The 23716-nt window shown below is 49.4% G+C and overlaps 3 protein-coding genes across 7 annotated transcripts; 1 reads left to right on the top strand and 2 right to left on the bottom strand.

The window, feature by feature from the left end:
• Positions 1-1037: 1037 nt before the first annotated feature.
• On the bottom strand, positions 1038-10789 carry LOC120221490 (chromatin target of PRMT1). Of its 5 annotated transcripts, none has more exons than XM_039218900.1 (6): positions 10495-10784; positions 9799-9880; positions 8144-8297; positions 4873-5059; positions 3918-4055; positions 1038-2260 (listed from the first exon to the last, which is right to left on the bottom strand). In XM_039218900.1, the coding sequence occupies exons 2-6, from the start codon at positions 9861-9863 to the stop codon at positions 2055-2057; spliced, it is 750 nt and encodes a 249-aa protein (XP_039074831.1). In that variant the 5' UTR covers positions 9864-9880; positions 10495-10784; the 3' UTR covers positions 1038-2054. The 5 variants fall into 5 exon arrangements, with proteins under 5 accessions (XP_039074831.1, XP_039074833.1, XP_039074832.1 ...); XM_039218902.1 differs by having other exon boundaries at positions 4873-5056; XM_039218901.1 differs by lacking the exon at positions 10495-10784 and adding an exon at positions 10100-10382.
• A 1153-nt stretch (positions 10790-11942) lies between these two features.
• On the bottom strand, positions 11943-16708 carry S100A1 (S100 calcium binding protein A1). Its single transcript, XM_039218909.1, has 4 exons — positions 16324-16708; positions 15474-15543; positions 13367-13519; positions 11943-12262 (listed from the first exon to the last, which is right to left on the bottom strand). Exons 3-4 carry the CDS (start codon positions 13505-13507, stop codon positions 12119-12121), a joined length of 285 nt encoding a protein of 94 aa, XP_039074840.1. The 5' UTR covers positions 13508-13519; positions 15474-15543; positions 16324-16708; the 3' UTR covers positions 11943-12118.
• On the top strand, positions 16153-23703 carry S100A13 (S100 calcium binding protein A13). Its single transcript, XM_039218910.1, has 3 exons — positions 16153-16304; positions 16894-17053; positions 23280-23703. The coding sequence occupies exons 2-3, from the start codon at positions 16901-16903 to the stop codon at positions 23421-23423; spliced, it is 297 nt and encodes a 98-aa protein (XP_039074841.1). The 5' UTR covers positions 16153-16304; positions 16894-16900; the 3' UTR covers positions 23424-23703.
• The last annotated feature ends 13 nt before the right edge of the window (positions 23704-23716 follow it).

Below are 23716 nucleotides of genomic sequence, written 5' to 3'. Positions count from 1 at the left end.
TCCTGACAGCCACCTGTCGGGGGCAGTCAGCAGGGTCGTAGGGCTGAAAGGGCCCTGGGAGGGTGGGGGGTCCCAAACACCAGATTAACATCCTGAGGGTTTAAGTGGCAGGTCAACAAAAAAGGCTGGGGAATAATCCCAGAGAGAGAGGCCACCTAGCGTTGTGTGGAGTGGAAGGAACCCACTCACCCGAGTTCCCTTGCCTCCTTCCCTAAGGTGTCCTAGAGGCGTGGGAGGCGTCCGTTGTAACCAGTGGATGTGTTTGCAAAGGGTACCCTGCCCACCACCAACCAGCACCTCCCTCACAGAAGCCCCGAGCTGACCAGAGGCCGGGCTCCACCTGAGGGGCTACAACTGGCCTCGCACACGTAAAGTGCTTTCTAGCCGTTCCAATGGCAGGTTAGGAACACCTGTCCGAGCTAAAGACCTCCAGCCTCACAGTGCATTCTTTGACACGAAGGGACTATAGTACACTCAGGAGCCGCACCCGGTGGGATTTTGTAAGCGTGCTTCTGTTCTCTTACACCGCATGGCTTTCTCATGCTAACACTTCTGTAGGACTAATGAAACCCCTTCCTTCACAACCCAGAGGCTAAGAAGCCCAAGTCATACAGACAGGACTCAAGTCCAGGCTGTCTTGACCAAAATTTCCTTCCCAGCTTGCCACACACATAACCTCCCCCGTTTTGGGAGCCAGGCACCTCAATGGCAGCAGGTTTGGTAGGAGGTGGCTAGGTTCTTCTTTCCCAAGAGGACAGAGTCTTGCCAAAGGTCATTATGCTGGACCTTCTTCTGGGCCAGAAAGGCTAGTATATTATGTTGTCTGGTTAATCATTTTTTTCTGTAAGGCTTACTCAGAGGGCAAAATCTTTACTTTCTGCCCCAAAGTCCTATCAGTATCTGCCCCCCATCTTGATTTTAAGACAACTGTGAAGAAAAGGACTCAAGTCCACAGGGGGGCGGTGGTGGTGGTGAGAATATTGGTATAGTGGCCACAGCATTTCAAAGAGCCCAACAAAAGAAGTAGTAATCCTGGCTAGATTTGAGAACAATTTCTTGTTATGATGAACCAGAAATACAAGATCCACTGAAAACTGCAACAGTTGACAAAATATAGTTGAACTTAATTAAACCTTCAAGGGAAATTAAAGAGAGGGTCAAACAAAGCCACTGAACGGAGAAGCCCAAGACTAGTTTGGGATAAACTTAAGGATAACAGCCTTTCAGCGTGGGTACCTTCTGAGGCCTCCCAGAAGGGATCTGCCAGCATTTGATCCCCTTTTCTGAAGCACCTATCAAATCCTCTCCATTGCAGGTGTAAGCCAACCCAGAAGTATCTCTTTGGACGTGACACAAACCTGAGAGGAAAGTTTATACACCTAATTCCAGGGCAGAAAGGGCACACACCCAACCCAGCACGCTTGTTAAATGCTGTCAATGCCCACAGAAGTAACTTTAATCAAAATCAGAGGTGCTACCATGTGTAACCTACGTGGCCCTGTGGCTATGTCGGTGCTCCTAATTAACTCCAATAAAATATAAATGTGGTAGAATGCATTTTTGAGCTCCAGATTTTCTAAACACTTTTAAGAGGCTATTTAAAGATGTAGAACAGAATTGTTTTTCAGAAACCTGGGTATTAGGAACACTGATGGGCTCTTTCTAGGGCTTTTTTATGGGAACACGGAGATGAAATGTTAGAACGTCAGAGCACAGGACAGGTGAAGGGAGGCAGAGGAGGGAAGAGAGTGTTCTAGCCACAAGGCCACCACATTTATGTTCAAAGAGAAGTCAGAGTGATGGGGATGGAGGAACAACCCAAACAGAACCAAACAAAATCCAAGTCAGAGGAAAAAAGGGTTTCATACAACACAGTATCAAAAAAAGTAAAAGGAACACACTGAAATGCACAAACTGGTGGCAAGTAAGTCCACGGCCTATTGTGATAGGTCCTTCCAGCATCAATCAGGTATCTTCTCCATCTGTTATCTCAAGGCTATTTACAGATGTGGTGACTTTTGAACAAGAGTCTCTCCCAGGAGGGCGGGCAGGTTTCAATCATTGGTTTCTGGATCTGTCTGTGCCATATAGGCATCCAACTCGGCATCCAGGTGTCCTTTTGTTTTCGACATGTATGCATCCAACTGGTTGTCCAGCTGCTCCTTGGTCAGCACAGGGCGAGTGAGGGCACCTCTCCCTCGTCCACGGCCTCGGCCTCGGCCTCCAAAGCCCCCTCTTCCCCGACCTATCATACCCCGACCTGGCCCAAGGGGAAAAAAAGAAAACAAGTTACAAGTAGGTTTAATGGGTGGTATGGCAAATGCCCCTTAGAGCAGCGGGGCCTAGCTGAGCAAGGCTGAAAGGGCAGGGCAAAGAGGAGAAATCTGGAAAAACAGGAAACACATTGGGCAGAAAGCAACACATGGAAAGCACACATAATGAATCCCTGTTTACATGCTCATCTCTAAAGGCTATTTAAAGACTTTTTATTCTATCGACAAAGGTAAAATAACTGACAAAAAAATCTTAATCTCTCCTAAAACAAAGAAATTCTCTAAAGTTTGAGACCTACTAGAAATTAATTAAAATACATTATAGATAATCCCATTTAGTAAAGCAGGGAAGAAGTAACAAGGGCACAGAGAAATGGGGGTGTAAGGCTAGACAATTTTTAAGGTAAGCCTTATGGGAGAGCTTTCTGGAAAATTAGCTCATCTCTCCTCAAACTTATTAAGACTAATGAGCTGACCCCGTATCAGGAGACTGAGGAGTTATTCTGACCTAGGAACAATGTGAGAAGATGAGGAAAAATATTCAGAATAGTCCCAATCACTTCTATCTCAGATTCTAGCTGCCTCTAACAATTATGGTTATCTGAGAGGTGGTTTCAATCCACTTAACAAAACATATGCAGCTTTCTGAAAAGCTACTTTAGACTCCCCCACACTTGATGTCTCTCTCAGAAACCAGGTCAAGATAATTTAAAAACATGCTATTTCATCCTGAAACCCAAACTAATTTATACTTCACTCAGTGAGCCAAACATTAACAGGAGAGAAGAAAGTAAGCCCTTGGCTATCAAATTTCCTTTCCTGTTAGTTATTATCCTTTGGCAACTTCAAGGTCATAAATAATGGAAGACCCACCACACACTATAAAGGGACCGCAGCAGATATACACAGGGTCTACAGGAATAGATTTGTTCTCACCCTAGAAAGGTGTTGTTGAGAGTTTTCCACTAAACTCTAAATCAGAAAACTCCCACGGGGTTTGGATTAACAACAGCAACACCATTAAATGCTTTTCCAATCTGGGTCATGAGGTCACAATTCAAGTATCACTAAGTCTCAAAGGTAAGATTATCAACAAGAGTCAGTTAACTGACATGGTACCTTCTTGGTTTCTACCTTGATCAAAAAAAGGCATCTCGATTTCCCATAGACACAAACTTTACCTTGAATTTACTTGGCTTCAACATCAATACTCAGCTCCAATCTCACCATCCTTTTTAACGCTTTCATTTTTGTACATCTCCCTCTTCTTTATTCTTAGTCTCAAAGTGGGGTTTTGAGCTATGGGATGGGGTGTGTGGTGGCGGGGCAAGGACAGAGAAGGGTAAAACCTCAAACTGACCACCTTGTCATTTTTTTTAACAATACAATTTAAATTTGCAAGAACCTGGAAAAAGACTGCATATGATCTGGCTCGGACATGTACCTGACTGGTTCTTAGACAACCCATGACAGACTTTGGCACTACCAGCATGTGAATTTAGAAAATAAGCCAGTTTCAAAAAAACAAAACAAGACAAACAAATAAGCCTGCCTATGACTTGAAGCTGTGCAGAAAAGTGCCTCTGAGTTTTGAAGGGAGAGAAGTAAGGGGAAGCTATTCTCTGAAGTTGGTAGCTGACTAACCTCTACCACCGATTCCGCCACGACCCATAGCTCCACGCCCTAGGCCCCCTCTCCCAGGACCTCCACGACCTCGAACACCACCTCTTCTTAAGCCCATTCGGGGAGCTACGGCTCGTCCACCTCGGAGCAGGTTTTGACCTTGGAGAGGAGGCATACAATGTATATGCAGGTAAATCCAAGAGAGACAAAGTAGACTCTAACCAAAGGAAGGCGGTGAGGGTTAAATGAGAGTTAATTCAGTTAATTTTTAGGTTGGGGGGAGGGGCAAGCTGCACACCAAGTGTGAACAGATCAAGCTGCTCTTTATTCAATCAATTCAAAGTCTGACCACAAACCCATTTTTGGAAGAAGCTGGGAGTTAAGTTAATTAGTAAGTACATATAATAAATATCTACTGAATAATCAGACAAGTGTCTAGCATTCAGGTAGATTTAAAAATCAATGATATGGCTCCTGCTCTCAATACATTCTCACAAGGGACAAGAACAACATAGGGAACAGTGTAACGTGCCCAAAACATAACATGTAGCTAAGTGCTATGGGGTGACTTATCCTCTCTTCTTCCAAATAGAACAGTGTGTTTCACTAGTACTGGGAACAGAGATGGTTAGTTAAGATACAGGCCAAGAGACCAAAAATTTCTTAGATTTAACTTATTTCTAGAACTTGAATGTGCTTTTGATTCAAGCAGCAGCAGGGTGTTTCAAAATGGAATGGAGATGACATGAATTACCTGTTGTTACGCAGGTCATAGCCTCTCACCATTGCACATTATCAGAAAAGGAATGGTATCGATAAAAGACATGCAGCACTATTAAAAATACGTGATTTCAAAAGTTATTAATTATATTAATACAAATTCAGGCTTAAAGATGTTAAACAAATGTGTCCATAAGCAGCCCAAGAGAAAAGGGAAGGGGTAGGGCCCGACAACGTTCAAGTACACAGCACTGACCTCGGAGCGACATCCCGCCCCTCAGCAGGGTTCTGGTGGCACGTCCCCCTCGAAGTCCTCCTCTGGGCAAGCCTCTCTGGATTATGGGCAGGCCTCGTCCGCCGATTGCTCCCCTGGCCAGGGTCCCTATGGGTCGGCCTAACCGTGCCTGGATGTTACTCTTACCCAGGCGCTGCTTTAAGCTCTTCTGGAAGAAAAGGTGTTGGGGGATTGAGATCAAAAAAGCATTCCGATGGGATTCGGCAACTCGAAGTGCAGAGAAAAAGAAGCAGTGAGATGGCTGTGTGCAGGGAGATAAACTTGCCGTAGGCGTCACATAAAGAACCTAATGCAGAAACTAGCCTTTGCCTCAGAACGTGATAGAAAAGAAGCAGAATTCTGATCCAGAGCCTTTACAAAAGTTTGAGTATGGTCCCATGAAATTGGCATCAACACAAATTACCTCACTAGTTTGGCTACAAAAGCCAGACACCACTACATGAAACTTTAAGTTTTAAGAAAGAACTCTTGTATTTCAAATCCTGGATTCTGTTTTTGAACCACAGGTTGACAACGATATGACTGGATTCATACTTGCCCAAGGACTACCACTGTCTTCAAAGGCTTACTCAAACACCAAATGAAGTTCATCACACTCTGGGAAAAATTTAAATTACAAGTTCATCTGAATTCTTGTCACTTAAAAACAAGATTTGATCTTTCAGTCAAAGAGGCCAGTGTGTTCCATTTTTCCTCTGAGTTATCTATCTCCAGACGATCCATTTTTACCTTAAGATGTAAATAAACACAAAAAAGTCAAACCTTTCCTTACATTTCTTAAACAGCCATTAATTCCATGTCTACCCTTGCAAACAGCTCCATTAGGCCAATACAATAACCTTTAATTCCAAATAAACATGTAACTCAACTGTATCTCCAGAGAGCTAGCCAAACTTTCATTGGAATTAAGACAGGGACGTTATAATCACAAAACTCAGGGCCATGTTTGAGGACCTAGAGATTTTCAATAATCTATCCCTCAAAGAGAAACTAAAGACCACATCTCAGGAAGTTAAATATCCTTCAAAGGAAAAGGTAACTGTGTAACCTTGAACACATCCAAAGCCCCAGCAAATCTGTTTCCCCATAAAACCATTAGCCAGTAGGAATGAAAATAAATTCTGTCCTCTTGCTTCACCCATAAATGACTACCAATGATTTTTTGTTTTTGCAACCAAATGCTATGTGTTATGAGTTTTCTAGCACAATATAATAAACTAATCAAAGGGACAGTTTCTGAACAGTATGCACTTAGGCATAAATGACATTATAAGAGCCTGTCGTGTCACCCTGACAGCACACAATTAGGATGTCAGGACTTCATTCTCCAAATCTCTTATATTCAGTGATACTGAATATATTCCCCCCAAAATCTGTACTTTAGTGGGGAATGCACAGTGCTTAGAAGTCCTCCCTTCTTAGTCCTTAGCTGCCAGCAACACTGGTGTCTACAACAAATGGAAAGCTTAAGGATGTCAACTACACCACCTAGTTTTCACTCTAGAGCTGTGCTGTATGCTAAGGTGGCCACTAGCCACATGTGGCTATTTCAGTTGCAAGTAAATAAAAATTTAAAAGCTCCCCAGTCACATTAGCCACATTCTGAGTGCTCAATAGTCACACACGGCTAGAGACTACCATACTGGAGAGGAGATAAAGAATATTTCCAGGGGCGCCTGGGTGGCTTAGTCGGTTGGGCGTCCGACTTTCGCTTGGGTCATGATATCACGGTTCGTGGGTTTGAGCCCCGTGTCAGGCTCTGTGCTGACTGCCAGCTCGGAGCCTGGAGCCTATTTCAGAGTCTGTGACTCCCTCTCTCTCTGACCCTCCCCTGCTCACACTGTCTCTCTCTCTCTCCCCTAGAAATAAATAAAACATTAAAAAAAAAAAAAAAGAATATTTCCATCACTGTGTAAAGTTCTATTCGACAGCTCTGCTCCAGAAGCCGCTTTGTGCACAGCCTACATTTAAAGCTTCTTCTTGGGGCAACCAGGTGGCTCAGTCAGTTGAGCGACTGACTTGATTTTGGCTCAGGTCATGATCTCGCAGACTCTGCGCAGAGCCTGCTTAAGAGCTCTTTCCCTCTGCTGCCTTTCTCCCCTGTCCATGCACACTCTCTTTAAACACACACACACACACACACACACACACACACACCCCAAACAAAACAAAACACCAAAAAACAAAAACTTCTTGAAAGGTCTTTTGGAATGATCTGTCAGAGGCTTATCGTCAGCAATTTATAATACCTACTCTTGGAAAATGGTGGGGCCTTTTTATGGCTTTCCTAAGTCAGGGACAAAATATAGGAAATCCAAGGCTTAAGGTAGCTGAAGCAGAAGGCCTTGTTTATTTTTGGTCAGTGAGCCCAACAGTTCAGGGTGGGGGTGGGGGTGGGAGGGTGTTATATTTAACTGCTGAATTTATGCACAGCCATGCAGTGCTACCAGTTAAAGTCCTTACAGTTGCATGGCATCGCCCTCCAGACGCCCAGCCACAGCTTGGACATATCCTTCCACAGCCACTGTCCGGACTCGCATATAAAGTCTATGAATAATAAAGAGCAGGTTTTATTTCAGATCTGAACAGAATTATCTCTTACCGGAAATTTGAAAGAGAACCCACTAATTCTTTAATTACTCCGTGCTCTCACTATTTACTGACAAAACTTTAGGTGCTGTGGAGATGAAGGCCATCCTATTCTTTCTATATTTTAGCACTGAAAATCTCTGACTAAGGCTGTTCAGATTTCCTGTGCTAGGAGAAATAGAATAAAGTTATCTTCGTAATTTGTAACTCATTTAACAGGGAATAAAGGATTTTCTGAGATCATGTAAAACAAACCAAAATTTCTTTCTTTCATTTCTTGGCTTCAAACAAAAGACATTTATTCTCTCACAGTTCTGGAGACTAGAAAACCCAAAATTTCTTTGTGGTAAAATCCAGCAAATCTACTTTAAGGCCAAAGGATCAGAAAAAAAGAAATTAAAACTCATTGATAACACAGAAACAGGCCATACTGATGGCAAACTACCTAAAAGAGAAAGACAACAAGAAGTTACTTATTGGTACCTGCTACAATGGGAATTCTCTGAATTTCTCTTTCCTCCAGAGAAGTTTCTGCTTTTGCCCTGAGCCACCTTGTAATCATCCATCACATCCTGACAGCCTCAGTGGACTGTCTGACAGAGATCACCAGCTGCTTCTGGAGCATTAAGACCCATCCTCTCACCTGCTTAAGTTTTAATGCTGCCTGGACAGAGGGTCTATTCTCCATCTGCTGGGCCAGTCTTCTGTTTCTGGCACTGGCTAGCTGCTGTTGTTGCTGCATCGAAGCCCGAATATTCACTGGCATCGGCTGTTTGTTCTTCAGCATATTAGTAAAGCTTCAAGGTCGAACAAAATGGATGTTTAAATAAAAGCTTTATTACAAAACATTTACTGGCATTTTCATGGCTTGCTAGACCAGGAGCTCCAGATCCCACGAACTTTTAAGTAAAGTGGTACACTTAGATCAAGGTTGATGTGGGTTCTTTAAAGACTCCTCTGCTTCCACAAACTTGCAAGAATCAGAAACTTAGAAATGCAGCTAAGTGCAGCACATTCAATCAGAAGTGATAACAAGGGCTCAGGTAACGGCTTTTAGAGAGGTCGAAGATATGAAAAACACGCAATAAGCAGATATGATGACAACAAAAGACAGAAAATGTGGTTTCAGAGACAAACAAAGAAAGCCAAAATCTTGGGGGAGCCTGAAGATGCACTGTCAGGGCAAATATAAGGAAGGACTTGAGGACCTCACAGACCACAGAAATAGCACATCCATGTAAGTCACAGCAGTGTATCATATTTTCGTATTTTTTCACCTAATAACATGTAAATATGGAGAAATCAGTGTAACATAACCTAAGATATAAGAAGCACATATGCTCTGGAAAAGGCAAAAATAAACATCAATTAAATCTTTTAGTGGTCTCACATCAACTTAATAAAATCAGCTTCGGCTCAGGTCATGAGCTCACGGTTTGTGGGTTCGAGCGCTGCATTGGGCTCTGTGCTGACAGCTCAGAGCCTTCAGATTGTGTCTCCCTTTCTCTCTGGTCCTCCCCCACTTGCACTCTGTGTCTCTCCCTTTCAAAAATAAACAAACATTAAAAAATTTTTTTAAAAAATAAACTCATTTGTCAAAGGCAGTAAATAAAGAGCTCTCAGAGATGTACCTTAACTTGTCTTAGGCTCAAATGATTACTTTTCCTGATTCCAAGTGAGTATTTCTGAGAAAATCAAGATTAATTTAGTCACTGAACAGCTTGTGAAGACACTTCTATTATTCCTGTCAAAGTAAGTTTAATAGAACAAAAAAGAACACTTAACTGTAAAAGAATCTAACACAAAAACAAATTAAAAGCAGTATCGAAAGAAAGAGAAATGGAGCAAAGCACGTGCCTCTTACAAGGCCCAAGAATGACATTCGAGGGCCTTCGGACATTCCACAGCTTGCTACCTGCCTCTTACAGACCAGACGCAACACGGCCGGCCTCGGACTGGGCAGCAAGCCTAGTGCAGCCAAGGTACCATGCTACCGAGCTGCAACCACCCCTGTATCGATGTAAAAAATATGAAAAGAGGGAGGGTGTGAGGAGTCTTTTTAAAATACATCCCACCAGATAAATATTTGAGACAGCTTAACATAAAAATCTACTGATAAGGGGTTTTGAAACAACCGCCCAATTTGTTTTGTGTACCACATAAGATGAAACTAAACACAGAGGTCTGTAGCCTTCTGTTGGTATTTAGTTTAAAACTGGTTTTTGTGCATTGGACCCCAGGGCCAATTTAAGTAATGTTTTCTTATGAACGCGCTGAAGTTGCTGTTGGCTGCCTCACCGCTCATTTAGAGACATCTTGGTGGTGCTTTTTAGCACAACTTTCGGCGCTGACTGTGCAGCCATCTTCAAATCCCGAGAATCTACAAAGGACAATGGGCAGAATGAGCAAGTCAGAAAAGGGACCACCTCGTATCTACAAGCATCAAGGGTTTCCCAACAGCAAATGAAAAGATAAGGCCTGTATCAACGGCCATGGAAGAATCCACCGAAACGCATTTTGGGTGTTGCTTAAGTCGACACCACGGTTACCGCGAACTGCGAAATTTCGAGGCCACCGGACAGAAACTATCTTCCCAGACCTTCAAGATGGCAGACGCACACCGGGCTAGCCGAGCCGAGAGGGGCTACGTGAATCCGGGGCGGTCCTTCTCAACCTCGGCCGCGGGGCGCTGCGAACCCTCCCACGCAAAGCCCGATCTCCCGCGGCCAGGTCCGCGGCCCCGGCTAGGCGCTTCTCGCGGGCGGCCGCCGCCGAGAACCAGGACGCAGGGACACGGCGCAGGCAAACCCGTTTGGAAACGGGCTTTCGACTCCCCACTCCGGAAGGAGCCTTCGCTAGCGCCCGGCGGAGGCAGCACGGAAGGTGTCCCGAACCGGCATCCGCCCGCGGCCGCCTCGACGCTCCAACGCCCCCTCACGGCCCAGCCAGGCCCCGCCCCCCGGCCACCCGGGCCGCCCCGCCGCGGAAACGCACCGAAGGAAACGGACGCCAGTGCGCCTCCCGGGGCTGCCACCACGGCTGCGGCGCGCGGGCCGGGGGCCGGCCGAACCTGAGTTGACCTGGTGGGCGGATGGTTAGAGGTGTAAGCGGTCGGTTGCTAGGTTATCTCGTTGTAGCCAGGCGGCTGTCTGGTCGGCCGGCCCGCCTGCTCGCCCGGCCTGCCCTTTCCTGCCTTGCGTCTGTGCCGCCACAGCCGCCGCCGCCGCCGCCTCCCGCTCGGTGCCCGAAACAAAATGGCCGCCACGCCCAGAGCCGAGTGGGTCCGGCTAAAATGGCGTCGACGCAATTACGTCGGACGCCGGATCCGCGCACAGCCAGGGGGCGAGAAGGTTAGCGCTACGCCTGCGTGCGGATGGGGGCGGAGCCCTAGGGAGAAGGCGGGCCCTTAGCCAAGGCGGTGTCCGAGGAGTTTTCTGCTCCGCCCACCGAGGGGCGTGGCCCGTGGTTGCTGGCAGGGCTTGTCGCGGCGTCACGCCCCGGCCGCGCGGCTGGGTTGCGGCCCTCTGACGGCGCTTCGGCCTCCGGGCCGCGGCGGTCGTGCTTCCCCGCGGCGCTCCGGCCCTGGCCGAGGCGGACCCTGTAAAACCGTTCAGTGGGATCTGCACCATCTCCCGCCCTGTTGGGGGCCTGCCGCGAGCCGCAGAGCGGGGGGCCACCAGTGCCTGGAGCACCTGTTTCTTTCTAACGGTCGTCGGTCCTCACGGGGGTGTCCGCGTCGGGCTCCGCTCCCGCGCCCTCCCCACCTGCCAGTCATCTGCATTTTGATGCAGACCTGCCTGCACGGAAATTTTCTTATGCTCAGACACATAATAAAAAATACCCAGATGTTTGGGGCACCTGGGTGGCTCAGTGGTTTCCCACTCTTGATACCAGCTCAGGTCATGATCCCGTGGCCGCGTGGTCCCGCCGGCGGCCGGCTCCCGGCTCGGGGTTCTCTCGCTCTCCGCCCCTCTCCCCAGATGGCCGCGCGCTCTCAGGTGTTTGAAGAATGAGTGAATGAACACGCCTTCAACCCTCTTCCACATACGCGCCTCAGGATGCTTTCGTTTTCATTCCTAGCATTTCCTGCGTGTGTTTAGTGGTCTGGCATCTTGATCTACGCGAGGGTTAGGTCGTGTTTGTTTGGTTCACTACTACGTCCCCGGTGCCTACACAGTGTCTAGTTCATGGTAGGTCCACGGTAGATATTCTTTGCAGATTGAAGGGAAATTCTTCCGGCTGAGAAGCCAGAAAGTCTCCTGTGTCTGCAGCTGGAACCCTGAATGCCTGCCTTCCTAGGCCTCGAGCATTCCTCAGCTAGGAAGATGTACTGTTTCTTGATCTCTCTCCGAATAAGATCCCTTCCCAAATAAGGTGAATTGCGAGTGAGGGACCTTGACTTTCTTACTCACTTCCAGACCGCAAAGGAGACACACAGCCGCTGGCGAGAGAAGAGCCTTTAATGAAAGAGGAGGTGCAGGCCTGGCCCGCTCCTGTCGCGCCCTTGGTGGAGGATGGTCGAGGGCAGGAGAACAGGGAGGGCGCATTGGGGTCAGGGGGAGCAGGGGGAAGGGGCAGGTGCGGCAGGGGAAGGGCGCTGCCCACTGGGGCTGTCTGCTCAGCTGTTCTCCCAGAAGAAGTTGTTACAGGCCACTGTGAGGGCAGCCACCAGCACCACGTACTCCTGGAAGTCCACCTCCCCATCTCCATTCTCGTCGAGCTCTTTCATCACCTTGTCCACAGCGTCTGCATCCTTCTGGGCCTGTGGAGGGCGAGCCGGAGAGTAGATACATAGGGAAGTGACTAGTACTGAATCAGGGGCAAGAGGGGAGGTTGATTGGGAAGAAGGAGGCAGAGATGAACAAGAGGAAGAAAAACATCTCGTTATAGGATTCCTCTGACTCACTCTTCAAAACTAACACTTGTGGCCTCCTGTTGCCTACAGAATAAGCCCCTTAATGAGGCAGAGTAATAACAACAACATCAATTACCATAGGTGGGGTGCCTAGGATGCAACGAGCTTTACAAGCATTGTCTAATTTAATTCTAACACAAATAGTATGAGGCAGGTTTCATTATTCTCATACTAGAGAGAAGACACAAATTAACAGTTGGTGGTTAAAGAATGTTCCCAAGTCACACAGCCAGCAGCTGCCAGAGTCAGAATTGGAACCCAGGCCTGATAAAACCTCAAAGCTGGCACACTTTCTACTGGCTTCTTTAGTATATAAGCCCCTGTTAGCACCTGCCGCCTACTTTTCTGCATCCTTCACTCTGGTCAGAACTACTGAGTGTGCTCCATATTCTTCTTTCTTCCATGCTTTTGTCATGCAGATACCTCCTAAAATGTCTACATTTGCCCTAATAATATTCCAACAGAAACCCGTGGCTCAAGGACCACCTCTTTGGAGGAGCCCACTTCTGTCAGGTTACTAGTTCCCATAATCCTTTGTGGCAATTCTGTTAAAGCTCCGAGTACTTCCTGAGTGGTTGTCCCAAGACTTCATGGGGAGGGGATTTCATTGCCTCATGTCAGCGGACTGGGGCCTCTTTTGGTCCCCCATCTATGCTCACTCCTGAGCATTTCACTTCCCGGTGTTCATGGTTTACTGTCACGTGTCAGTCTTTCCCGTCTAGACTGTGAGTCTTCTTATTGATGCATCTGCACAGGTCTTAGCACTTCACAGGTGATTAATAAATTAGTGTTTGGGTTTTTTTTGTCTTGAGCCAGGAGGGGTAGGGAAGCATGGAAAAACTCAGGAAAGAGGTCTGGGAGAGGAAGGAGACGACTGGGCTGCATTGGGAAGATGGAAGGGAGGTGTCCCTCCGCCCCTCACCCGCTCCACCTGTACCCCACTCTGCTCACGTCCAGGAAGCCAGAGAGCTCAGTCTGCAGCAGTTCTTTTAGCTCCTTCTTGCTCAACTTGTACTTGTCTCCCTCCTTGCCCGAGTGGGCATGGAACACATTGATGAGCGTCTCCATCGCGGTCTCCAACTCCGAGCCCATTGTGCAGCTCACCTACCCACACCCGCCATGGGAGGAAGTTAGGGATCATGCTTCAGGCTATCTGGGGTCAGGGTGAGGGGAGCCCTCAGCCTGGCCCTGGTCCCACAGCTGAAATAGCCATGAGATCAGCGCCACACCACAGTTTATCTCTCACCGAGATTTTATGATGTGGGAACCTAACAGGCCTAAATCCGGACTTGCTCTCTGTGTCCCTCAGTCCGTATCCCGGCCAGAGGCAGTCAGTGTTTGGGGCGTGAAGGCAGAGCGGCCGTGGCTAGCTCTAGAGGCCCGCAGTGGACTCTGTAGTGGCTCCTGGCTGCCTGGGCAGACACTGAGGAGGGTGGCGCGGGCAGGCGGGGATGGTCACAGGGCCCTGCCAAGCTGCCTCTGGCTCTATTTTTACCCTGCTGTGTGCCTGCTTAGCACAGCCAAGCTCTGCTGTTGAGGGTGGTGGGCTGTGCCCCCCTCCACAGCCTTGACTCTCTGCCCATGCCTAGCAAGGAGTCAGTCTGGAGCTCTCAGTCAGTCTGAAGGAGAGAGTGTAGCCAGAGGGGCTGGCCCAAGGCTTCACGGGGAAGGGGATCTAACTGCCTCTGAGTTTCCTGTCAGCAGACGGGGGCCTCTTTCGGGCCTTCGACTCTGCTCTCTCCTGAACATGTCACTTTAGCTTCCCTGGGGTGCATCTCCGTGATCTCTAGTTGGGTTTCTCTTCCTTCTCTGCAGACTCAGGCCTCCCGTTGGGTGATGGTAGGAAGGGAGGAAGGGGTGTGGAAGCCTTTCCCCAGAGCCGGGGTCCCCGGCAGGGAGAGAGGACGCCTCTGCGGCCTTGTCCCAGCCATGGCCTACTCCTACCCCACGCCCAGCCTGGATGCGGTGAGGACAGTGGCAGCTGGCTGAGTGGGGCTGCTGGATGCTGGGGGAGGTAGAAGGCTGAGCGCGTCCTCTGGATTCAAGGGGCTCGAGACAGGAAGAGAAAAATGGAGGGGTTTGTGCAGGAGAGGGGCCAACCCGGGAGGCCTCTTTCTTTTGGCCTTAGGATGGTCAGCCCCTCCACAGCCTCAGGGGGCAGCTCAGGTGTCCCAGCTCAGGTGTCCTTACCCTTCCTCAGTCCTAAGGGGCTGAACAATGGGCCCTGATCGAATGACATTCCAACTTTACAATGGGGACCTTGTGAGTGTCACCTGAACTCGGCATGAGAAGCAGTTGTCACAGAGACACAGGGGAGAGATGGAACCCAAGCCGGGCTGGCGGAGGGGATAGGGTGCGTGTGGGGGGGGACTGTCCGTGGCTCGGTTATGGACCCATCCAGGATGGGCACTCGGAGGTTGCCTGGAGCCCTCGAGGAGGCTGGGATGTTATGCAGGGGCCATCTGGAGAGGACTTCAGCAGGGAGCGGGGAGACAGCAAAACAAAGGGAAAGACTTGAAGGAAAGAGGAGTCTGGGAGTCTGGGCCAAGGGAGGAGGAGGAGAGAGAGGAGGTCATGTGAAAGGAGAGTTGGGAGTGGGTCCCGCACCCTAATGCCCTCTCCTCCTGACACCCCACGGCCCATGCTCTCCTACCCCCACACTTCTCTGGGACCTAAGCTTTTGGCAAGGCTGGGTGGGGGTGGGGGCAGAAATCGCAGTCCCATTTGCTTTCTGAGCCTCCTGGAAGCAAAGTGGGAGCCGAGTCCCCTCCCCAGCATCTGGGAGATCCAGGGAGCCTTGGGAGAGCACTCAGGGCGCTGCGGTAGGAGGGCTTCATCTCTTGGAAGCTTCCTCGTTCCCTGAGGAACACCACCGACCTCTCTCTGAACTTGGCTGGCTTCCCTGTAGTACTCTCCGAACCCTGTCTCCCCCAAATCCCAAACTGCTGTCACCCGAACTCCTCCCACACCCTCAGTGCACCCCAATGCTGTTGTCCCCAGACTTCTGGAGCTCTGCTGAAGTCCCCTTCCCCTAGGCTGGCCGCAGCAGGGTACTCACCGTCAGCCTGGACCTGAGGTGGGAGCAGGTTCTGGACAGACAGACGAGTCTGCAGATGTGGCCACCAGAGCTGTGTGGGGAGACCTGTCTCCAGTCCTGCCCCCCGCGGCCCCCCTCCCCGTCAGCTCCACCCCTTCACAGAGACCCAGCTGGGGCGAGCCGCCAGGAGCGGACAGAGGCGCCCTCTGTCTCCTGGGCTGGAACAGGCCGCCCTGTGTCCTCTTCTCCAGCCTCGAGCGCCTCCCCCGACTGCTGGGCCCCCGGGAGGTGGGCAAGGGCCTGGGAGGGGCACCGAGAGGCCTCTGCCACTCCGTGCAGCACGGGCAGCAAAGGGGAGGACCCAGCTGAGGGGTCTCAGTGAGGGGACCTCCCGGTGGATCATTTAATGCTGGGCGTCTCCCGGAGTGCTGGCTGGGAGACTTCAGTCCGGGGCCTCCTCTACCGAGGTCTCTGCCGGACCCCCAGCCCTCAGCCCAGGTCCTCCCGTCCGTGGGAGCCTCTTGGGGGTCTGGGGCTGCAGGGTCCTTTTCAGGATCCCCTCCGGAGGGGCTCTCTGTGGTGTCTCTCAGCTCCAGAGTGGAAGGGGGGGGCGGGGAAGGCGGTGGGACGGCAGGGCTCCCCGCGTGCGCGCGTGGGCCAGGTGGGCGGGGGACCGCGGCACCCCGGCACCCGCCGCCCCCGAGTGCAGGGGGCCGGTGTTGGGAGGCGGGCCTGGGCGGTCTCCTCCCTCCGGGATCCGGGCAGTAGCCAGACACCTCCGGGCTGGGCTGGGGCTCTGCCGCCTCCTGCCCGGCGGCCCCGGCGCGCACCCCCGCCCACCTCCTTGCCGCGGTGAGTCCAGTGTCCTCACCCGGGGGGGGGGGGGGCGGGCGCCTCTCCGTCGCGGGGCTCGCGGGCCCCTCCCCGAGCCAGCTCGGACCGGGGTGCGGGAGGGTTTGGGGGCGCCAGGAGGCCGTCCTCGCTGGGGAGGGCGGCGGGCTCGGCCCTGCGCCCCCTGCGCCCGCCTGCCCGGCGGGGTCTCCGCGGCCTGACCTTAGGCTGACCGCCGGCCGACCGCAGCCGGGCGTGCTCCCGACCGCGGCTTTTTGCCCGGGCCGTGTGGGCGGGCCGGGTCCCTGCACAAACAAGCTTTGGAGACGGACGGCCTCGTGACCCCTGGGGTGAACCTCCAAGAGAGCGCCCTGGGGACCAAAGTGCCTCCTCGCAGACAGAGGGGTCTCCGGATCCACCCGGCTCCAACCTGGAGAGGACGGAGTTTCTGGAAGCACACACCCCTTCCTCCACCCACTTTGAGCTGTTTCCTGGCCCCCTCCCCCAGGCTCCATCCCTGTCCCCTCCGCCCTTCCCGGGGAAGTCTCCCTGCGGGCTGGGGCAGGCTGGCCTACTCTGGCTCTCCCTTTGTCTGCCTCCCGCCCTACAGGGTCCTGATGGCGGCGGAGCCACTGACCGAGCTGGAGGCAGCCATCGAGACAGTGGTCACTACCTTTTTCACCTTTGCAGCGCAGGAGGGCCGCAGGGGCAGCCTCAGCATCAATGAGTTTAAGGAACTGGTCACTCAGCTGTTGCCCCACTTGCTCAAGGTAGGTGGGGGTCTCTGGGCCTGAGACTCTGGAAGACAGTGGCTGCCAGACCGTGTATGTGAGGTGGGCTAGGTGATATTTCTGGACACGATCGTGTGACCTCAGGTACTTGGTGGACAAGGGTGTGGGTGACTACGTGTGTAAAGGATTCTGGTGTGTGTGTGTAACTAGGTAACGCTGTGTCAGTGTGAGTGCAAGTCTGTTATTTGGGCTTTGTGTTCCCATCAGACAATGCTGTTGGGCTCTTGGGTCTGCTCTGTGCCTCTCTGGTCTCATTTACCCAACATAGGAGTGGACCCAGAGGTGGCTTCCGGGAGACTGACAAACCATCAGAGCTGGAAGGAGGCCAAGACAAAACAGTCCAAACTCCTAACTTCGCTCAGGTGGAAATTGAGGCTCAGCTGTAGAAAGGGGTTTGTCAACAATAAAAACACAGTCAAATTCATGCAGAGATAGAATCTCAGAGTAGGAGAGACCTGTAAGTCGTCCATGACTGCTCCTCTCCCGCTCTGGGAATCCGCTCAATAATGTGCCTGGTAAGGTCATTCCTTCTCTCCTACTCACTGGAGAGAATTTAAATTTCATCCACTCTGAGTTGCCCAATCATCCCAGCCTGTTAACAGTTTGTTTCATCCTTTCTGAGAATTCACAGGCACATAACAGTGTGTGAATATGGATTTAAAAAAAAACACCCCAAAACACAAGCAAATCTTGGAAACTCAGTCCATCATCTGCAAAATCCCCTACATTCTTAAGAGACTTCTCGGCCCTTCCCTTTCTCTTCTCTCAGGAAACCTGAGACTCACGGAAGGCCGAGTGTTCCCTGGAGCCTTGTCAAATAGTGACTGGTTTTTCCTCGAACCCAGCTGCCCCTGGGCCTGCTTCCAGATCTTAGTTTCTTCTCCCTGAGACGCGCAGCTCCTCCCCCCCACCCTTCCTGCACCCTTACAGCTCTTCAGTTCCTGCCTTGCTCTTTGTTCTTCCCATCGCTGCACAGACAGTTCACCCAACACCTGGACCTTCCAGCGACGTCAACCCCTTGCTTCCTGCTTCTGAGCAGCTCACTCCTCTGTCGTTGCTTCAGATCTTGTCTTTACCAGAATGGTGCCCCACCTCCACAGGCTCCTCTCCGAGCGCCAGAGCACCACCTCCTGCTGTCCCAGTTCTGTCCCTCCGCTCCAGCATTTCCTGGGCCCCAACGGGACCTAGTCCTGCGCCCTTGTTCCCCGTGCCCGTCATGTCCTCAGTCCCTCCTCGTTCAGCTGGGCTGTAAGGCTCAGCATGGAAATCCGTCCCTCAGTCACGTCCCATCCTCGATTCTGTTCCTCTCCGTCCTGGTTGTTTGGCAGAATCACAACCCAGGTTAAGTCCAATATATCATCTCCATTAACTTGATGGTCACATCTACCATTCTTTCTCAGATCCAAAAGAAAGCGAAAATTTCCGTTCTCAGAGGGAAAAAACAGTCAGTCAATCCACCAGTCTACCTGTTCTTCTGTGTCTGCACTTGTGTAGCTGAATCTGGCTGGAGAAAGGTGCTGCCACGTTACTTGTCAGGCTTTGTCGTTTTTATTTTCTTAAAAGAAACTTTTTTTAAACATTTATTTATTATTATTGAGAAACAGAGAGACATAGCATGAACAGGGGAGGGACAGAGAGAAGGGGAGACACAGAATCCGAAGCAGACTCCAGGCTCTGAGCTGTCAGCACAGAGCCCGACGCGGGGCCCGAACCCACAAACTGCAAGATCAAGACCTGAGCTGAAGTCAGACGCTTAACCGACTGAGCCACCCAGGCGCCCCTGTCATTTTTATTAATATTATTTTAAAAATTAAAATTGTTTTAATGTTTATTTTTGAGAGAGAGAGACAGAGTGAGAGACAGAGACAGAGCACGAGTGGGACAGGGCAGAGAGAGGGAGACACAGAATCTGAAGTGGGCTCCAGGCTCTGAGCTGTCAGCACAGGGCCCGACACGGGGCTCGAACTCACAAACTGCAAGATCATGACCTGAGCTGAAGTCAGATGCTCAACTGAGTGAACCACCCAGGCGCCCCTATTCATATTATTTTTTAAATGGAAGTATAGTTGATACAGAATGTTGACTCATCTCTTTTGAAATCTATGACCATGAACTCCAAGGGGACCCTTGGCACAGCCTGCCAATTCTGCTACATTTCCCCTGTCGGTTCATTTACCAGCTCTTTCAGATGCTAATTTCACAACTTCTCCTCCCTCCTCAAACTCCAGTCCCTCTTTCCACATTCTCCATCTCACTGAGAAATGTTCTCAGAGAAAACAACGGCAATCAGGAAACTTCTGTACACTGTGCCCTGAGTCTACCAAAGGTCAGCAGATACCTTGCCTCCCTTCCTGCTCCCAGAAGCACCTGTGTCTGCCCCTGAGGCCAGCCCTCCTCTGTTGCCCGACCCCACTCCTTCTCACCGCCTAAAATCTCTACCCTTTTGGGGCGCCTGGGTGCCTTAGTCAGTTGGGCGTCCGACTTTCGCTTAGGTCGTGGTCTCGCGGTTCATGGGTTCGGGCCCCGTGTCGGGCTCTGTGCTGGCTGCAGGCGCGGAGCCTGGAGCCCATTTCAGAGTCTGTGTTTCCCTCTCTCTCTGACCCTCCCCTGCTCACGCTGTCTCTCTCTTCCTCTCTCTCCTAGTAATAGATAAAAATATTAAAAAAATAAATAAATAAAATCTCTACCCTTTCAGTTCCTCCTCCTCTCTCTTGCACCATCAATTCTTCCTCTCTATTAGATTGTTGTGATCAGTTTTCCAATATATTGTAATATCTCCCATCTTAAAAAAAAAACAAACACCCTTTCTTGACTCTGTAACCCCCTCCAGCTATGCCTTCTATCTCTGCAAAACTCAAAATTCTTATTTGCTCTCCTGGCCCTGAATGCTCATCCCTCAGGCATTTGCCAAGCTTATTCTTCACTGAACTCAGATTTCTTCTCAAATGGCAAATCCCCACCATGGCCTTCCTTCACCTCTGAGGGCAAAGATCGCCTACCTTGTGCTCTATTCCTTTAACCTCTTTTATTTTCTTCCAGAATACACCTATCACAACCTGACTTCCATCACATACTTATATTTCCCAAGAATGTACGTCCCATGAAGGAAAGGAATCTGCTTACTATTTTATCTCCAGCACTTAGAGCAGTGCCTGACTTCTAGTAGGTGCTCAGCAAAATATTGAGTGAAATTGTTGGGGCGCCTGGGTGGCTTAGTCGGTTAAGCGTCCGACTTTCGCTTGGGTCATGATCTCACGGTTCGTGGGTTCAAGCCCCGCGTCGGGCTCTGTGCTGACTGCCAGCTCAGAGCCTGGAGCCTGTTTCAGTCTGTGACTCCCTCTCTCTCTGACCCTCCCCTGCTCACGCTGTCTCTCTCTCTCTCTCCTAGAAATAAAAAAAAAAAAAAAAAAAAAATGTTAAAAAAAAAAAAAAAAAAAAAAAAGAAATTGTAAAAAAGTGTTTAAAAAATTAAGAATTTGGGGCACCTGAGTGGCTTAGTCAGTTAGCCGCCAGCCGACTTCGGCTCAGGTCCTGATCTCGAAGTTTGTGAGTTCGAGCTTCTCGTTGGGCTCTGTGCTGGCAGCTCAGAGCCTGGAGCTGCTTCGGCTTCTGTGTCTCCTTCTCTCTCTGCCCCTCCCCCTCTCATACTCTGTCCTTCTCAAAAATAAATAAACATTAAAAAAAAAGTAAGAATTTTTGTTGAGTGAGTAAATGAATAAATGCATCTTACCTACAGTTCTACAAATACCTTTTAAAATGTAACAGTGCATAAAGGATATTTCCATTTGAAGAAAATGATGCACTCTCCATAATGGTATGTAGGTTAACACAAATTTGTGTAGCTAATTTTCTACCGATGGACATTTCTTGTGTCCATTTTTTCCCTTTTGCAAACATCCTTGTTTATATATCTTTACAAATATCTATACAGGGTAACCGTCTGTCAGTAGAAATACTAGGTCAAAAGGCATGTTTGTTTTTCATTTTTATAGATATTGCCTGTTTGCCTTCCGGCAGGGTTCTTATCAGGCTTCAAGGCCACCAGTGCATGCGAATGCCCGTTTCGCCACGTCCTTGCCTAAATTGTGTCTTGTCAGACTTTTAATTTTTGCTAAACTGTGAAGATGATGGCTTGTTCTGACTTACACTTTTTAAACTATGAGTGAAATGGAATATTAAGTACCATTTTTGACGGACACATATAATCCTTTTTCTATGAATTGCTTGTTTGTTTCTTTTATTAAGTAGATTTTCTTTTTCTAAATTCATTTATTTGTTTGTTTGTTTATTAATGCTTATTTATTTTTGAGAGAGAGAGAGACAGAGTGCAAGCATGGGAGGTGCAGAGAGGAAGGGAGACAGATAATCTAAAGCAGGCTTTGTGCTGACAGCAGAGAGCCCGACATAGGGCTTGAACTCATGAGCAATGAGATCATGACCTGAGCCAAAGATGGACACTCAACTGACTGAACCACCCAGGTGCCCCTCTGATAGTTTTTTAAAAAGGGGGAAGAAATAGAAAGTAGTGGATAAAAGCACAAGCTTTAAGTCAGACAATCTAGGTTCAAATGCAGATTCTAGCTTGTCATCCTTGGTTATTTAATCTTTCTGAGCCTTAATTTCTTTTTTTTTTTTAAAAATTTTTATTTTAATGTTTAATTATTTTTGAGAGTGAGAGAGAGACAGAGCATCAGCAGGGGAGGGGCAGAGAGAGAGGGAAACACAGAATCAAGAGCAGGCTCCTGGCTCTGAGCTGTCAGCACAGAGCGCTACATGAGGCTTGAATCCACAAACTCTAAGATCATGATCCAAGTTGAAGTCAGACACTTAATTGACTGAGCCACTTAGGCGTCCCATGAACCTTAATTTCTTATCTGTGAAATGGACTCATAGTAATACCTTCCTCATTGCATTGGTCTTGCTTTATTTGGTCAGTATTTATTGAGCACCTCCTATGTCCTGCCCTGATTCTGTCTTAGGCTTTGGGTTACAATGGCGAACAAGATGAACAAGGTCCCTTTCATTCTAGCAGATCATGAAGATTAAATGGAGTAAGGCATATAATGCGTTTAGCATAAGGCTTGGGACAGTCAGCACTATTATTAAGTGGTTACAATTGTTGAAATGTTAGCTGTTATCACTCTTTTGGTTTTTTCTAGGTATGCAATTATATAATTGCTAATATAATAGAAGGTGAATTTTCCTCTTCTTTCCTAATACTTATACCTTTTATTCCTTTCTCTTGATTAATTGTATATTTTTTCCCCTCCCAATGTAATGTTACCCTGGGCATCTTTGCCTTCCACTGGCAATGCTTATAGTATTTTACAATTAAGCATGAGTGTGGCTTTTTAAAGGGTCTTTCTTAGCTTTTCTGTGAATGAGCTTTAGCTTCGTGCTTCTGTAGATTTGGCAAGTCTTCTCTGCCTTCATTCACATGTTGATTCAGATGTTGAGTATTGGGCTCTGCCTGTGGCGCCCTTCTCTAGTTTGACATTGATCCATTGTTCAACAGCTGTTTTGGTTGTGATTGTTCATCTAGCAACAGATCCTTCTATCATGGGTCCAGTTTACAGCACCTTTCGATTTCACAGGCTTGTCATGAGAGACTTTGTCAAGGACCCTGTAGAAAACCAGATACCCCGTGTCTCTGCCATTCCCCTGATCCACCAGGCTAATAACCAAAGTGGAAAGAAGGAGACTGCGTTAGGGTTATACAAATGCGTGGGTTAGGGCTGTGGATTCTCTAGCTTTCTGTGAAGGAAGAAGGTGGCCTGAGAAGGCTCTGAGGATGGTCAGGGTGGGTCCATGCCTGCACGGGTTCCCTGAGCGCCCTGGAGCACATGCCAAGTGTGCTGGAGCCCATCTGACCCGTAAGCAAGAGTTCACTGTGCGCACCTCTTCCCCGCTCTGTGCTCAGTGACTCCATGGTTGCCACAGTCAGCCACGGTGGGAGGGTTTACACGCCAGCAGACACTACAAGTCAGGTCCCCTACCTCCCTCTGCTGCTGCCCTTGTAGCCTACGCAGTTTGGAGAGGTTAGTAACCGGCAGGCACCGTGGCAACGCTGTTCTGGGGCCGCAGCCTCGCCCTGAACGTGGAGGCAGGTCCCATATGAAGAAAGGGACATCAGCAGTTGGGTCCTCTCTCCCTGTCTCAAGAACTCTCTTTTCTAACCCCACCTTTTCTGCTGATGTCGCCTCAGGATGTGGACTCTTTAGATGAGAAGATGAAGAGCTTGGATGTGAATCAGGACTCCGAGATCAAATTCAACGAGTACTGGAGACTGATAGGGGAGCTGGCCAAGGAGATCCGGAAGGAGAAGGCCCTGGAGATCCGGAAGAAGTAAAGCCCCTGGCCAGGATAGGGCCGGGCTGGCCAGGCAAAACCCCCTCCCCCATATAGCTTCCTCCTTGAAACACAGGTGTTTCTTGTTCCCACCCTACCCTGCTTTCTTCTCTTGAGAGTACGGGCTTTGAGAGCTTCCCTGGACTTGAGAGTGGGTCCAAACATTTTGAGCTCTTTAAGGACCAGGAATGTTACTCATCTTTGAACATCATTCTGCAGCATTGAACACTGGGTCTTGTATTGATTACTAGGGAGGTGCTCAGTAAATAAATGGCTGATGAGGGGTGCCTGCGT

The sequence above is a fragment of the Hyaena hyaena genome, unplaced genomic scaffold, assembly GCF_003009895.1.
Source record: "Hyaena hyaena isolate Hyena2069 unplaced genomic scaffold, ASM300989v1 scaffold_783, whole genome shotgun sequence".
Classification (NCBI taxonomy): Eukaryota; Metazoa; Chordata; class Mammalia; order Carnivora; family Hyaenidae; genus Hyaena; species Hyaena hyaena.
The sequence above is the reverse complement of the archived record's forward strand: the minus strand, read 5'-3'. Positions and strand labels throughout refer to the sequence as shown.

Bases quoted from the DNA above. Each gene is read 5' to 3' on its own strand.
- S100A1 (XM_039218909.1), bottom strand. From the start codon at position 13,507: ATGGGCTCGGAGTTGGAGACCGCGATGGAGACGCTCATCAATGTGTTC. The intron at 12,263-13,366 runs GTGAGCAGAGTG...CGCCCTCCACAG, and splicing joins AGCTCTCTGGCTTCCTGGAC to GCCCAGAAGGATGCAGACGC.
- LOC120221490 (XM_039218900.1), bottom strand. From the start codon at position 9,863: ATGGCTGCACAGTCAGCGCCGAAAGTTGTGCTAAAAAGCACCACCAAG. The intron at 8,298-9,798 runs GTGAGGCAGCCA...TCGACCTTGAAG, and splicing joins AAGATGTCTCTAAATGAGCG to CTTTACTAATATGCTGAAGA. The intron at 2,261-3,917 runs GTTAGTCAGCTA...CCCTTGGGCCAG, and splicing joins TGGCGGAATCGGTGGTAGAG to GTCGGGGTATGATAGGTCGG.
- S100A13 (XM_039218910.1), top strand. From the start codon at position 16,901: ATGGCGGCGGAGCCACTGACCGAGCTGGAGGCAGCCATCGAGACAGTG. The intron at 17,054-23,279 runs GTAGGTGGGGGT...ATGTCGCCTCAG, and splicing joins TGTTGCCCCACTTGCTCAAG to GATGTGGACTCTTTAGATGA.